The sequence below is a fragment of the Saimiri boliviensis genome, chromosome 16 (assembly GCF_048565385.1).
Source record: "Saimiri boliviensis isolate mSaiBol1 chromosome 16, mSaiBol1.pri, whole genome shotgun sequence".
Taxonomy (NCBI): Eukaryota; Metazoa; Chordata; class Mammalia; order Primates; family Cebidae; genus Saimiri; species Saimiri boliviensis.
In genome coordinates this window covers 36,787,438-36,800,972 of record NC_133464.1, presented here as the reverse complement: position 1 = coordinate 36,800,972, position 13,535 = coordinate 36,787,438, and the positions used below count along the sequence as shown (strand labels likewise).

Genomic DNA, 13,535 nt, shown 5'->3' with positions numbered 1-13,535 from the left:
CATTTTTTTACTCAGGCTAGAATGCAGTGGTGCGATCATAGCTGATTGCAGCCTCAACTTCCCAGGCTCAAAAGATCCTCCTGCCTCAGCCTCCAGAGCAGCTGGGACTACAGGTACACACCACCACACCTGGCTATTTTTAAAAAAGATCTTCATAGAAACAGGGTCCCACTGTTTTCCCCAGTCTGGTCTCAAACTCCTGGGCTCAAGTAATTCTCCTGTCTCAGCTCCCGAAGTGCTGGGATTAAAGGCATGAGGTACCACACCCAGACTGTTAAAAAAAATGTAAACAGAATTCTTTATAGCAGAACTGGTTAGAGACTGTTAATATACTGGCATGCATTGTACCTCTCCAACAAGGAAATAGTGTATAGAAATTCCCCAACTTATTGAAATTAATTGACTCCAGAATCACCTCCCTCAATTTTTGGGGGACAGGGAGTGGTGTCACATCATTCTATATTACTGCATGTGAAAATGCTCCTCTACTCTAAAAATTTCATTTCCTAGAAAAGACCACTCTGAGTTACGCCAGACCTATCTGCAAAAAAGGTCAGTATGACTCAAAATTATTTTTGAGACCAATTAGGCTGCTGGAAGACCTCAGAGTAATTGTTGCTGTTAGTGGTAGGAGTATCTTACATTTTCAAGTTTCACAGTTGAGTTTGCCTGAGAGAATGATGAGGATACCAGTATTTACAAGTGGTGATACCAGCAAAAGAAGGTATAAGACATTCGATGGAATCAAAAAGGATAGTTCTGAGGTCAGAAATAAAGCTCATCCAGACGAGCCACTCTCAGATTCTCAAAGGAACTCAATAGTGTTGAGGCAATTAGTAGTGAGAAGAACAATTCAGCACCTGCCTATCATCTCTTTACTTACTCAGGTAATTCAGTTAGTTCTAGTCTGGATCTATTTTATGGAAACATTACTTCTGGAATAGCTAAATTAAAGTTGAAAAAAAAGAGTTCTGAGCTGCTATGCAGACAGCAAGTATTATAATGTGATACTTTAGAAAGTACAGTACTTGATACATATTTCTTAATATAGTCAAACTGGTTATTATGTATCCAGGATAACATTATAACCCTAGTAAGTGTCCACTGTTCAAAACTCCCTGAGGTAGTGGCCAGTGCCATGGCTCACTGCCTGTAAACCCAGCACCTTGGGAGGCCGAGGCAGGTGGATCACCGGAGGCCAGGAGTTCAAGACTAGCATGACCAACATGGTGAAACCCTGTCTCTACTAAAAATACAAAAAAAAAAAAAATTATCCAGGCATGGTGGCGGGTACCTGTCATCCCAGCTACTCAGGAGGTTGAGGCACAAAAATCACTTGAACACGGGAGGTGGAGGATGCAGTGAGCCAAGAATGTACCACTGCACTTCAGCGTGGGTGACAGAGCGAGACTCCATCTCAAAACAAAATTCTAAAAACAAAAAAACAAACAAAGAAAAACTCCCTGAGGCTAGGCATGGTGGCTTATGCCTGTAATCCCAGCACTTTGGGATGCCAAGGCAGGCAGATCAGGTCAGGAGTTTGAGAACAACCTGGCCAATATGGCAAAGCCTTGTCTCTACTAAAAACTCAAAAATTAGCCAGGTGTGGCTAATTATACAACTGTAATCCCAGCTACTCAGAGGCTGAAATGGGAGAATCACTCTAAACTGGCAGGCAGAGGTTGCAATGGGCCAAGATCACACCACTGCACTCCTGCCTAAGCAACAGGGTGAAACTCTGTCTCAAAACAAAACAAAACAAAACAAAACAACAAAACTTCCTGAAATATTGAAAAAAAAAATATATATATATATATATATTCCTTTGCCTTTATTTGCACTTTGGAAAACATTAATGCAAGTATTTCCCTTTTAAAAATATGATTCAAATGTTCTATATATAATTACATTCCAATAAATACTGCTGAAGTACTCAGTACCTTCATTTTTATAACATGATCTTGCTTGCAGTTATTTGCTAAATGCGCAGTTCATAGGAATATTTCTAGCTTCTAGTGTAGTAATGAGCAAATAATAAGCACTCAATAAACATCCACTGAATAAAATAACATTTTGTAAAACTAAATGAAACATTAACTCAGAAGGTTAAGTGAAATAGACAAAAATATTGGCTAGGCTACCATGTCAGGAATAAATAAAAAATCTATCTTCTTAAAACCCTTTATTGGGAGTCCTGACTTTAAGTCCTTCTGGCAGAAAGCTCTAAAAGCTTTGTTTCTTGAATGCATGTTCTGAACTGTTGATGGCACTGGTAGGTATAGACCACGACAATGCCATTAATAAAAAACAAAAAGCACATTTTTTCTAGTAAATGTTATTTCTTTCCTATATAAAGGCATCTAATTTATAATTTAAGCTTTGAAAGCTAAATGAAATCCTTATTTAAATACACTTATTTTCAATGCCCCACAGGGCAAAAGTTAACAAATACTAACTTCTCTTGACTTTTAAAGTGCTCTACCAAACCAGAGTTGACCAAATCAAAGGATTCTGAAATGTTTATATTTTAATGCTGGAATTAATACAGCTTTTAAGAATCACCTTCTAATTCACTGCCAATGACATACCAAGTGTTCAGAAGGTACTAAAAATAAAACTGGGTTATACCCATATCAGTTTCATGATTGCCTGTAAAATACAAGGTTTGGGGGTGGGGAGGAATATGTTATAAAAGAGGTGCATACGGTATTTACATTAGCCCACAGATATGCATTTGGAAATTTCATAAATCTAAAATTTTAAATCCTATCATATAAATAAACTGCCCAATGACAAATTTTTCTCCCATGTCTAGAATTTAATGACTAGTAATAAGCCAAAAAATTAGCAGTCAAAATAGAAGATAATAATATACTGAAAAGAAGAACTTACATAACATACCACTGACCCTTTATCTTGTACTAAAAATCAACATCTTGAAAAAGCAGTTGGTTGCTGAGATATGGCAAAAGCAGCTCTGCTTTTAATAAGAGATCTGTATTCAGAAGTCAAGTTCCCAACAAAGGTTTAAGCAGTCAGTGCAATTATGTAACTTATGGTAGTTTCCTGTTTGATTTACATTTAGTCAGCAATCTGACATTCTTAAGGTGGCAATTGCAAGAATCAAAACCACATGAAACACTGCATCAAAATTCTTATGACCCAAGTTAAAAGCTACACTGGGATGAGGGCAGGGAGTTTAATTCTTTTGGTTTGTTTGTTTTTTTATTACAACATCAGTTATCACACTAACGTTTCCTTTAATTAAACTTAGGCAAGCAAGCATAATGTGTCTACTTTCTGAGTAAAAATAAAAACAAGACAACATGTGTTTACCATAATAATAATAAAGCTAAGCCTCTCAGAAAGCACTTACTTCATGCCGGGTATCAATTGTTCTAAACATTTTACAAGTATGAATTAATTTCATCCCCACAGCAACCTTATAGCGTAGGTGTCATTACTACTACCATTTTTAGTGACAATACTAAAATAGAAAGAGGCTAAGTAACTTGCCCATAGTCACATGGATAATAAAGTGAAGGAGCCAGGATTCAATCCTAGGCAGTTCAGAATCCAGACATTAGGCACTGCAGCTTAGCCTGCCAGTGTAAATACTCTTTGCATTCATTTTGAACAAAGCTCTATAGGACCCCAGAAACAAGGCTGTCGGGAACCCCAGGATCCTTTGCATTTCTGGTGAAAAATTAAGTCTCCAGTTAGCACTAAGCCTCTTGGTTGGATATCTTTCTTTCCATTTTTTAATGGATTAACTTTATAACAGCAGAGAAATAAATTCAGAGTACTATTAGGTGTTCATTTACGTAAATGTCTCATTTCCTTTTCTTTGCTTTGAATTAACTACATTCCAAAAATGTATATACTTTTTATTGTAGATAGGAGGAACAATTGAAAAATACCTTAATTATACATACACTGGTATTTTAATCATCCTTACGTTTTTAAAATGATGAAACAAATTGTAATCATTCCCTTAAGTTTCCATAAAATATTTTTTCCTTCTTCTTTTGTATTTGGGAATCTAAACGTGTATTATAAAACTGCTTCCCAAGTGACATATTCAGGAAAAGTATTCTGTACCAGCATCACCTCTCAGAAATTCACAAAGTTAAAAATGCATATCTAGGAAGGAAATATATCTTAGAAAACTTCCACCCATTTTTGATTGGTATATTGCATATATGCTCTCTCTTATTACTCACCAATTAATTAAGAACCACAATTCATGAACACAAATTAAGACTTTATATGGGGAGAAAATATCCCATATGACATATATCCCCCAGTATAGGGTAGGAAAGCTATTTCCAAGTCCTTTGTATACAGCATCCATGAAATGCTTTGGCTATAATACGAACTTGTCAAGGCTTCAATTTAACCTTTAACATATCCTTGAACAAGCAGTTATAGCCTTTACCAGATCAACTCTTTATCATATTTCTTATTTTAACACAGAATTGTAAAGCCTACTTGCCTGCTTTAAAAAGAATTAATTCATTGACTATTGTACAAAACGAAGGTGCTCTAATGACCACTCATAGAGACTCAACTTTAAGAAGAATGGAGTCAGATTTTACTTCCTGCCAGGGCAACATAGACACACTTTGCACGAAGGTAAACTCTTCTGTCAGGACCAGTCTTACAAAGGTGGTGTTCTGCTGATCAGCAACCTGCCTCCTATCCCCCAGCCCTCTGGCAGCCCGCTGAAACTCCCAGCGTCTGCACTTCAGCCTGAGTGACACAGCAAGACTCTAGCTCTAAAGTCCAAACAAATGACTACACATTGGCTAAATCTACATCTAAATCACAATGAATTACAATATAAGATGGATATCAAAACTTGATTAGTGTGATAGCAACTATTGAACAGAAAGCAGAAAAAGCCTTCTCTTTGTAAGCCTTAAGAAAGGCTAAGTGGAACAATATAGGAATGAAACCATATTTTTTCTAAAGGATCCACAGTACAATTTAACTCATAATTGCATCAGGTGCACTACAGTTTATATAGGTTCTGGCTTTCAACCTCGTACATGTCTGTTATCGTATGGAAAATCTTTACTAATTAAATAAAATTGAGATTAACCTATTCTAGTGGAAATCAATATATAGTATTTGACCTATGAGTCAAAAGAGATATATTAGTCAGTGGAACAACACGTACATAAAAGAAGGAGAGGAACAAAGAGTTTTATTTCCTAAACTCTACACACTGCAGATTTTAAGAAAAGAAGTTTAGTATATTGGAATTTAAAACATATCTGGGTATCTCATAGGTTTATTTATATCCTGATTACCTAAGCTGAAAAAAAAATCAAGTGAAATATAAAACCTCTTTGGGGTTCAATCTAACCATGTGTAAAATAAGGATATCATAGGCTAGATTATCTCTAAAGTATTAAACAGACCTAATTCCATACCTGTAGCAAAACCTAAAAGGGCACAAGGCAGAACTAACATTTCCATTAGGCTTTTAAGAATAGATAAGAAGTATTATTTAAATGGTCTTACACCTAACTATGACTGACACTTGCTAATTACAAATCTCAAAAAAGTCACTTTCTAATCTTATCATTGTTGCCAAAATAATTTTCTGAAAATTTTATCTCCTTGAACATCTCATTCTAGTGCAATACTTAATATTATATTTTTACAGCAGCTACATAAACATCTAAATAGTGGCCCCAAATAGGAAGATGAGCATGCATCTTTTTCACTGGGCTCATGATAAGAGCAACACGTAGAAACTGGAATAAAGCAGAGGACAGTTATTTGCAGTGGTGGTTCAGCAGTGATTCTGCATGTTCGTCACAACAAAAGCATGTGAATCAAGAGATGTCATTACAGATGTGGTCACACTTCCATAATAAGGAACTAGGTGTTTTCTGTGTCCGGACAAATGGGAGATCTGAATGGCTTTAGCAGTATCCCAAAGTGACCAACGTGACAGGAATTTAGTTGAACAGAATAGATTAATCTTCTTCAGCTGAAAAGCAGATTCAATTTTGGATGCTCATTTCTGCATCTTCTTGGCATTTGGAATAAACTCCACTTAGGTACATATGTATCCCTTAACTAGCAAATTCACTTCTATTAATTTAGAATTAAAATTAGGCTTTGGTTGAAGGCCACAGCATAGCTTTAAGGAAATTTCAGCATGGAATAGAGTAGAAACAGGATTTCTGTTTGCAATCAACATTTTACATAGTAATTAATGGTCTCTGATTACACCAAGGGTCACATTTTCCCTACTATATAGACCTCAGAGCACTCAGAAGGATGGCATGCATTCAGAAGACAAACAAAACTGCTTTTTAAACTAATGATGATATTCAGTTGGAAGAATTTGTGAATAATTTTCTAAAATAAAAATATTTAGACCTCTAATCACCTTGATTCTGAAGCAGTGTCCTGTCTAGTACAACAGGAAAACAAGGAATGGAATTAGCATACACAGAGAGATATGTCCAAATCAGGATTCAGAATAAAAGGCATTCCCGTAAATCATCAATAAGTCATGGTATGGTTACTTCAATACTGAACCACAATAAATAATTACACTATTTTTTTTCACAGAATAAAGAGAAATATAAAACAAAAACTTTACCAGAAAGTACTTCATCATCAAAGATTTTATTTTCTCATTGAAAAGTTTTATAAGTAAATAGAAATCATAGCTATCATTTACTTTTTTGACTGTCAGTTACTTCTGAGCAATGAATTTCAATATAAATAAATTTTTAAGTACAGGTTTAAAACCTGAGAAGCAATTGTAACAAGTAACAAATATGTCTGTGATAATAATACTTAATAAACAGATGTTATAAAAATATACCATATCATCATATAGAATTATAGTTTAACTACTAAACAATGAAATAACATTAAACTTTAAAAAATTAATTCACAGTAAGGTTAAAAAAACAAAACACCCAGTCCCTCTCCCCTATCATTTCATTTATGTGCAAATAAACCCACTAACCAACTATTAAAAAGATCTTGGCTCCTTTTTCTCAGCCTGCTTAAAAACAGTAACCTAACATGTTTTCAATAATTCAGGATAGCGGTCCTGGAAAAGGATGCTTAACCTGAATTTAAAATTTCAAATTAATGTGCTTTTTAAAAAAAGTAATAGTATTGTCAACCTATCTCCTACCCTATCCTATTTCCCTACTTGACTATGCACATTTAGCAATCCATTTTATGCAACAGATAAGATATTAGGTACTCCCCAGTGACAACAAAATTATAACTGACAGTGCTACGAACCTTCTCCCCTCACTGTTCTGAATAGTTCCAAATAGCATGGTAATTATGTATACATGATATTCTCTTTAAAACAAGTGGTAATGAGAATGCAGAGTTCAGAAGCCAGTGGGGTTCAGAAACCATGCTCTTGAATATCCTTTTTCTTTGGAAATATACCCTAAAGTTTTAAGAGTAAAAGGGATACGATGCATGCAACTTAATCACAAATGGCTTAGAATGAGGAAATATAGATATGCATATATAAGTATGTATATATATGTAAATGGACCAAAAATTATAAAGCAAATGTAGCAAAATACAAAAAATTGATTAACCTAAATAAAGGGCTAACAGGAATCCTCTGAAATATTTCTGCAACTTTAGTATAAATTAGAAATTATTTCAAAATACAAATTTAAAAACTCTCCAAGCTTCTAACTAGTAAATTTATGTTGAAGTGACTTACTAGTTGAGATAAACCTATTAAGAGAGCATTTTGTCCAACAACTTTACTACTGTGTAGATATTCATCAATAATGCATATGTAGGTACACTTAAAGACATGTACAATAATAGTGAAGACAGGACTCTTCGAAGCCAAAAACCTAGAAACAACCCATAGGTCTTCTATTCACAAAAGAATGGAAAAATTGACATATATTAAATGGAATACTATATACCAATAAAATGAACAAAATAAATGCTCATTAAAACAGAAATAAATCTCACAAATGAATGTCAGTGAAAGATGCAAAATAAAAGAATATAGGCTGTATCATTCCATTTATATAAAGTTCAAAATCAAGCACAGCTAATCTAGGATATCTGAGGTCAGCATGCGGATGGTGATCAGATGGGAAAATAGGAAGAGCCACAGGCATGCTGCTAGCATTCCATTTACTGACTAGGGTGAAGGAAAAACAGCGCTGTTCACTCTGTGATAATCCACTGAGCTGTGTGCTTTGAATTATTGTCCTTTTCTGGGAAAACAATTTTTTTCAAGTATAATTTTGGCCTATTGATTTTATGCTGTCAAACTTAAAAAGTATAGAGAAGGGTACAAAAAAGTACTCTCAGATTTTTAGAATTGCATACAACCAAGAAAACATTAAAACAGGCCAGGCGCGGTGGCTCATGCCTGTAATCCCAGCACTTTGGGAGGCCGAGGCGGGTGAATCACGAGGTCAAGAGATCGAGACCATCCTGGTCAACATGGTGAAACCCCATCTCTACTAAAAATACAAAAACTCAACTGGGCATGGTGGTGCGTGCCTGTAATCCCAGCTACTCAGGAGGCTGAGGCAGGAGAATTGCCTGAACCCAGGAGGTAGAGGCTGGGGTGAGCCAAGACCGCACCATTGCACTCCAGCTTGGGTAACAAGAGTGGAACTCCGCCTCAAAAAAAAAAAAAAAACATTAAAACATACAGAAAATAATGATTTTTAATGATCTTAGAAATTTAAAAGTTTGCCATATATTTCAATTTAGCACTTCAAACAACACAGCGGCAACAAGGTGAAATTGTGCAACCTGAAACTAATGTGTATTTGCCCTGTGACTTCAATATCCTTCTATTAGAATAAGGTATAGAGGGCTTTGGGAAGCTACTGGCAAAAGTAATACAGACAACTAAGCAGGAACTCCTGAAAGCAAATGAATAACCTTACATTAAACAGTATGAACAATCAGAAGCCACCACTTCTGTGCTTTACATCCTAGTCACAGCTAACCTTTGACCTTCTTAATGGCCTAGTTCGCTCAGGAAGGAAACTGGAATTCCCCACATGCTCACTAACCAAAAATAACAATAAGAAAATGCAAGCCGGGCGCGGTGGCTCAAGCCTGTAATCCCAGCACTTTGGGAGGCCGAGGCGGGTGGATCACGAGGTCAAGAGATCGAGACCATCCTGGTCAACATGGTGAAACCCCGTCTCTACTAAAAATACAAAAAATTAGCTGGGCATGGTGGTGCATGCCTGTAATCCCAGCTACTCAGGAGGCTGAGGCAGGAGAATTGCCTGAACCCAGGAGGCGGAGGTTGCGGTGAGCCGAGATCACGCCATTGCACTCCAGCCTGGGTAACAAGAGCAAAACTCCGTCTCAAAAAAAATAAATAAATAAATAAATAAATAAGAAAATTCAAATAGGTTTGGTTGAAAGTGTTGTGTTCTTATTAGCAGGCAGGATTACAGAGATGAGGCAACTGATATCTTTATGTATATTCCTGGTTTTCTAAATTCATTTCGTATCCTATATATCTTACACTAGTTTTGTGCTTATTTCCTTTAAAATTTCTGCCATAAGATTGTTCTTGAAAGCACGCTACAGTAAATTGTTCATATACTTTCTTCACAATGAATCAAATTCAATATTTGAACATGACTTTGTACTAATTCAGAGGAAAGTTCAGAATCAAAATTATATTAATCCAGTATTGGTTATCTCTCTCAAAGTGAAAAAAAGGCATACATGGACAAAAGACACTCAGAGATAATTCAAGGATTAGTCTAATTTAACTAGTGAGTGAGTGCTACCTAGTTATCTGTTAACTTTTAGCATTTCCTGTGTCTAAGATAAATAGGCCAAAAGAATATCCAAGAAGATGTTAATGGCACACAGGCTAGTGGATAACATGTATTTCTCTAATGAGTACAAAATGCCAATTATTAAACAATGAAAAACAACCCAAATACTCATCGGCAAGAGACTGAATAAACTGCAATGTATGAAATGGAACACTATACAGCAACAAAAATGCATAAGTCACGTTATATACAGAAGCAGGAATGAAACTCACAAACATCTACTCCACCCACAAATTTAGGAAGGTTCCCAACTAAGCCCACTACTTTCTAGAGGCTTCAGCACTCCACTAAGAATTTGAGTGATCAATATTATTGCATGTATAATTTCAATTGTTTTAAAAAGTGATTCTCCAAAAATCACTACATCTAGTTTTGTGTTACTAAAAGAACAAGCAGTAAGATTTAACAGGCTATACCTTTTCCATACTGGGGATAAAGACAAAACAAAATAGAATGTTCACAAGATTCAAGAGATCCCTCATAGATCCCGTATCCTATCTAAGAGTTGCTATCAATATGATCTTGAAACCACTGTGTGATTTTTATTGAGATTCAGAAAAGTCTGTCATTGAAAACTCAAAGAAATGCCTAGGAAATTTTCCATATACTTAAAAATAAAGATATTATTGTAACTATCAGTTTAGTACAATTGTTTTCAATCATTGCCTTTTGAATTCCATTAAATATGTCTAGAAAGGCTAAGAAAATAAAAGGCATGATTAGGGAAGCTTTGCTTAGTATATGTCAGCATCAACGTGCTAACAATACAAAGCTTAGACTTCGTAGTTTGAGAAAAAGAAACACAGAAATAATACAAAAAAAAATTCAAAAGATAATCATGTCATCAAAAAGCTTTAAAACTACTGGTTGAAAAAGTTTTCTTAATAAAATTAATTGGAATTGAAACCAATATATTAGAAACAGATTAGAACAAGCACAACACGGGGATGCATAAATGTCACTCCAAAATTAATCAACCACTTTTTAGTAACATATCAGCATATCACTGCAGAAAATTTCGCTTTGCAAACAGAGGACACTGATCTCACCTGATTTCATTTTCATACTGTGGGGACAGTCTACCTGAATTCTGGTAAAAGCTTTTCAGGAAAGAGGGGGCAGTGAAGGAAGGGGCAGAGAAGGAAGTGTGAAGACTTGGAAGACTGGAGGAAGAATTACTCTCCTTGTACATGCGTCGAACTGACGAAAGAGTGCTGAGTACAGAAAATACAGCAAATTTGTCTTAATTTATATTTTGGCAAATTCTTCATTCACTATGAAAAAGCATATAAACAGGTTCTTGCTATTGATTTAATCTTTCCTAAGGCTCAGGGCTGGATCTTACGTTTAAAGAAAAAACAAAAAAACATGCAGTTCTCTATTTAGATAACTATGACCTAATTTCATTCTCTCACAATTTGAATTCCTTATCTGCGCAGTATTTCTAAGCATCTGTGTTTGTCTCTAAAAAATTCTTAACAACCTGAGGACAAAAAGTATTTGTTTTCACATGCAAAAGATACTTCAAGGGAGAAAAAAGTAGGAAAGCACAAATAATTACAGGAAACAAGTTCCAGAAGGAAAGACTGATTATCACTAGTTCAAAGACTTTGACTATTTTAAAGATACAAACCCTTCTAAATACTTAAGAACAACATGTTTGGTTGTTGGAAGTTATCATAATGCCTTTGGCTCAACAAACATTGATGTCCGTGTTCTTTCCTGAAGACAGTGGAATTGTGCCACTGTGGTTGAATTGAAAGCCCAAAATCTAGAAAATTCTTTCCATAGCAAGTTTTCACAATGACACAGAGAGCATCTTTTTATAGTGATAGAAATTGTTTGAACTGATACATTATAAAATGTGGAACACAGAGGGAAGAATTAAGGTATTTATCGTCTAAAATGATTGATGTCTTTCATTCTTGAAAATATTTTTTCCTAGGGAAAAAACAGTTCTATTGTCTTGAGTAAATATAAAGGAAGTGATCATTTAAATATCTTGATATACATATGAACATTTAATATCCTTTACATACACACACACCAAAAAATAAAAAAAATCTGAGAATAATGAATTCTGTTAATTTTATTTTTGTATCGTAAAATATCTCATTTTTAAATTTTGAAACATTCAAAAAACAACAATGAAAATAAAACCTTAAAGGAAATACTGGCAAATTTGATAACACCTGATATAAAAATTAGCCTTCTCCTTTCATATCTAGTTGTATTTTTTTTCTCTCCAACCAGCATGTTTATTTAACCCTATTTTCTGTATCAGATTCATAGGTAAAGAAGAAAAACAAAATGAGTTCTAAGATATAAATTTGATCTGTGTTACACAGGAAGAAGGAAATAATTCCAAGTTTATCTTCTTTACTGTTTCTCACCAAATGTCAAACAACGTTTTGTTAAATTGTTTTAAATATCATGTAAGATCACTGCTAGTGGACACTGCCCATCAATTACGATGTATATATAGTCTTCTTGATAGATATCACCTTATTATAGATACAATTGATAACTATTTTCATATTTAGCTTTAATTTATTATGTAACAAAATATAATCAAATATTATCTCATGTATGAAAGTAACTTAGGCGATTTTTAAAACACTGGTATTTTATTGTTAGCTAAAAGGAAGTTCTACTGCTATGTTATTTTCAAATCTGCTGACTTTGTTTCTCTAGAATCATCATCAAGGCACTGAATAATGTGTCATCGGCAGATTTCAGACAAAACAATTGCATGGTTATCTTGTTTTTTCCACTCTTCTAAAAGGAAAAAAAAGGGTTTCCACCCAAATGAATTAACTCTTCTTTTTGGATATGCCTTAACCTTGCCTGTTTCCCCTAGTAAATGAGGTAACTTAATTTGTTTTTATGATGTTTCTCAAAACTAAAAGTTGGCTACAGCATAAAGTAACAATCCACCCTGCCTCCAGAGTCATCAAAACTGTGTGCCATGAGAATCTAGGTCGCATTCTGGAGAGAGGGTCAGACTCACCTGCACTGTTCACTGGAGCTCTGCCTCAGCAGAGGGGAACGTACACCCTGAGCCCTCCCATCCTGCAAATTCAGCTTTCTCTTTGCACTTGAAGGTGGGTGGCTGAACGTGTGTGCCCGTCTTCGAAACTGCGGGGAGTCAGAATCCTCTTCCGGAAACGTTTGCCAAGCTGAGGACAGCGGGGATGCCGGCGGTGTCCCTGGTGGAGAGTCCCCTGGTGAGTAGTCCTGAAACACAAGCAGAAGGGAGCCCCTTATTTCCCATGTGGGTCATGGCAGACCTGCTAAAACACAGAGCACTCAAAAGTGACCGTGTGCCTCATCTTCCTCCTGAGTCATGACAAAACTGTTTTTCTCCCCCTTTTACTCAATTTATGCTGTAGGCTAATCAGTATCACTACAACCCATTATCTTCTGATAAAGCAGCTGTAATCAGTATCACCACAACTCACTTATCTTCAGATAGACAGCTGTAAGAGCATCCGTAAAGACAGCCCAGAAAGTGAAAGGGATGACAAAAAAGCAAAGGTATTCTCTTCCCTGACACTTGGTAGTGAACTGCTATAGCTACTGTACTTCTCTCACTGTTGCCAGAAAGATGAAAAAAGATCATGACCAAAAAAGGGTGGAGTCTGTGTTTCCGGATCTCCTGGCTTCCGTGACATATCAACTGCA

General features: G+C 35.5%; 1 protein-coding gene across 5 annotated transcripts in view; it reads right to left on the bottom strand.

The window, feature by feature from the left end:
• Positions 1-13,535, bottom strand: part of TBC1D4 (TBC1 domain family member 4) — a 178,937-nt gene that overhangs the window by 31,093 nt on the left and 134,309 nt on the right. For 3 of the 5 annotated variants that reach the window (XM_074387606.1, XM_074387607.1, XM_074387608.1), the window contains 3 exons: positions 12,862-13,088; positions 10,901-11,065; positions 6,410-6,433 (listed from right to left, as the gene is read on the bottom strand). In XM_074387606.1, the coding sequence (XP_074243707.1) occupies positions 6,410-6,433; positions 10,901-11,065; positions 12,862-13,088 (416 nt within the window). The remainder of the gene's footprint in view (positions 1-6,409; positions 6,434-10,900; positions 11,066-12,861; positions 13,089-13,535) is intronic. The other 2 variants (XM_010341673.3, XM_010341675.3) reach the window with 2 other exon arrangements.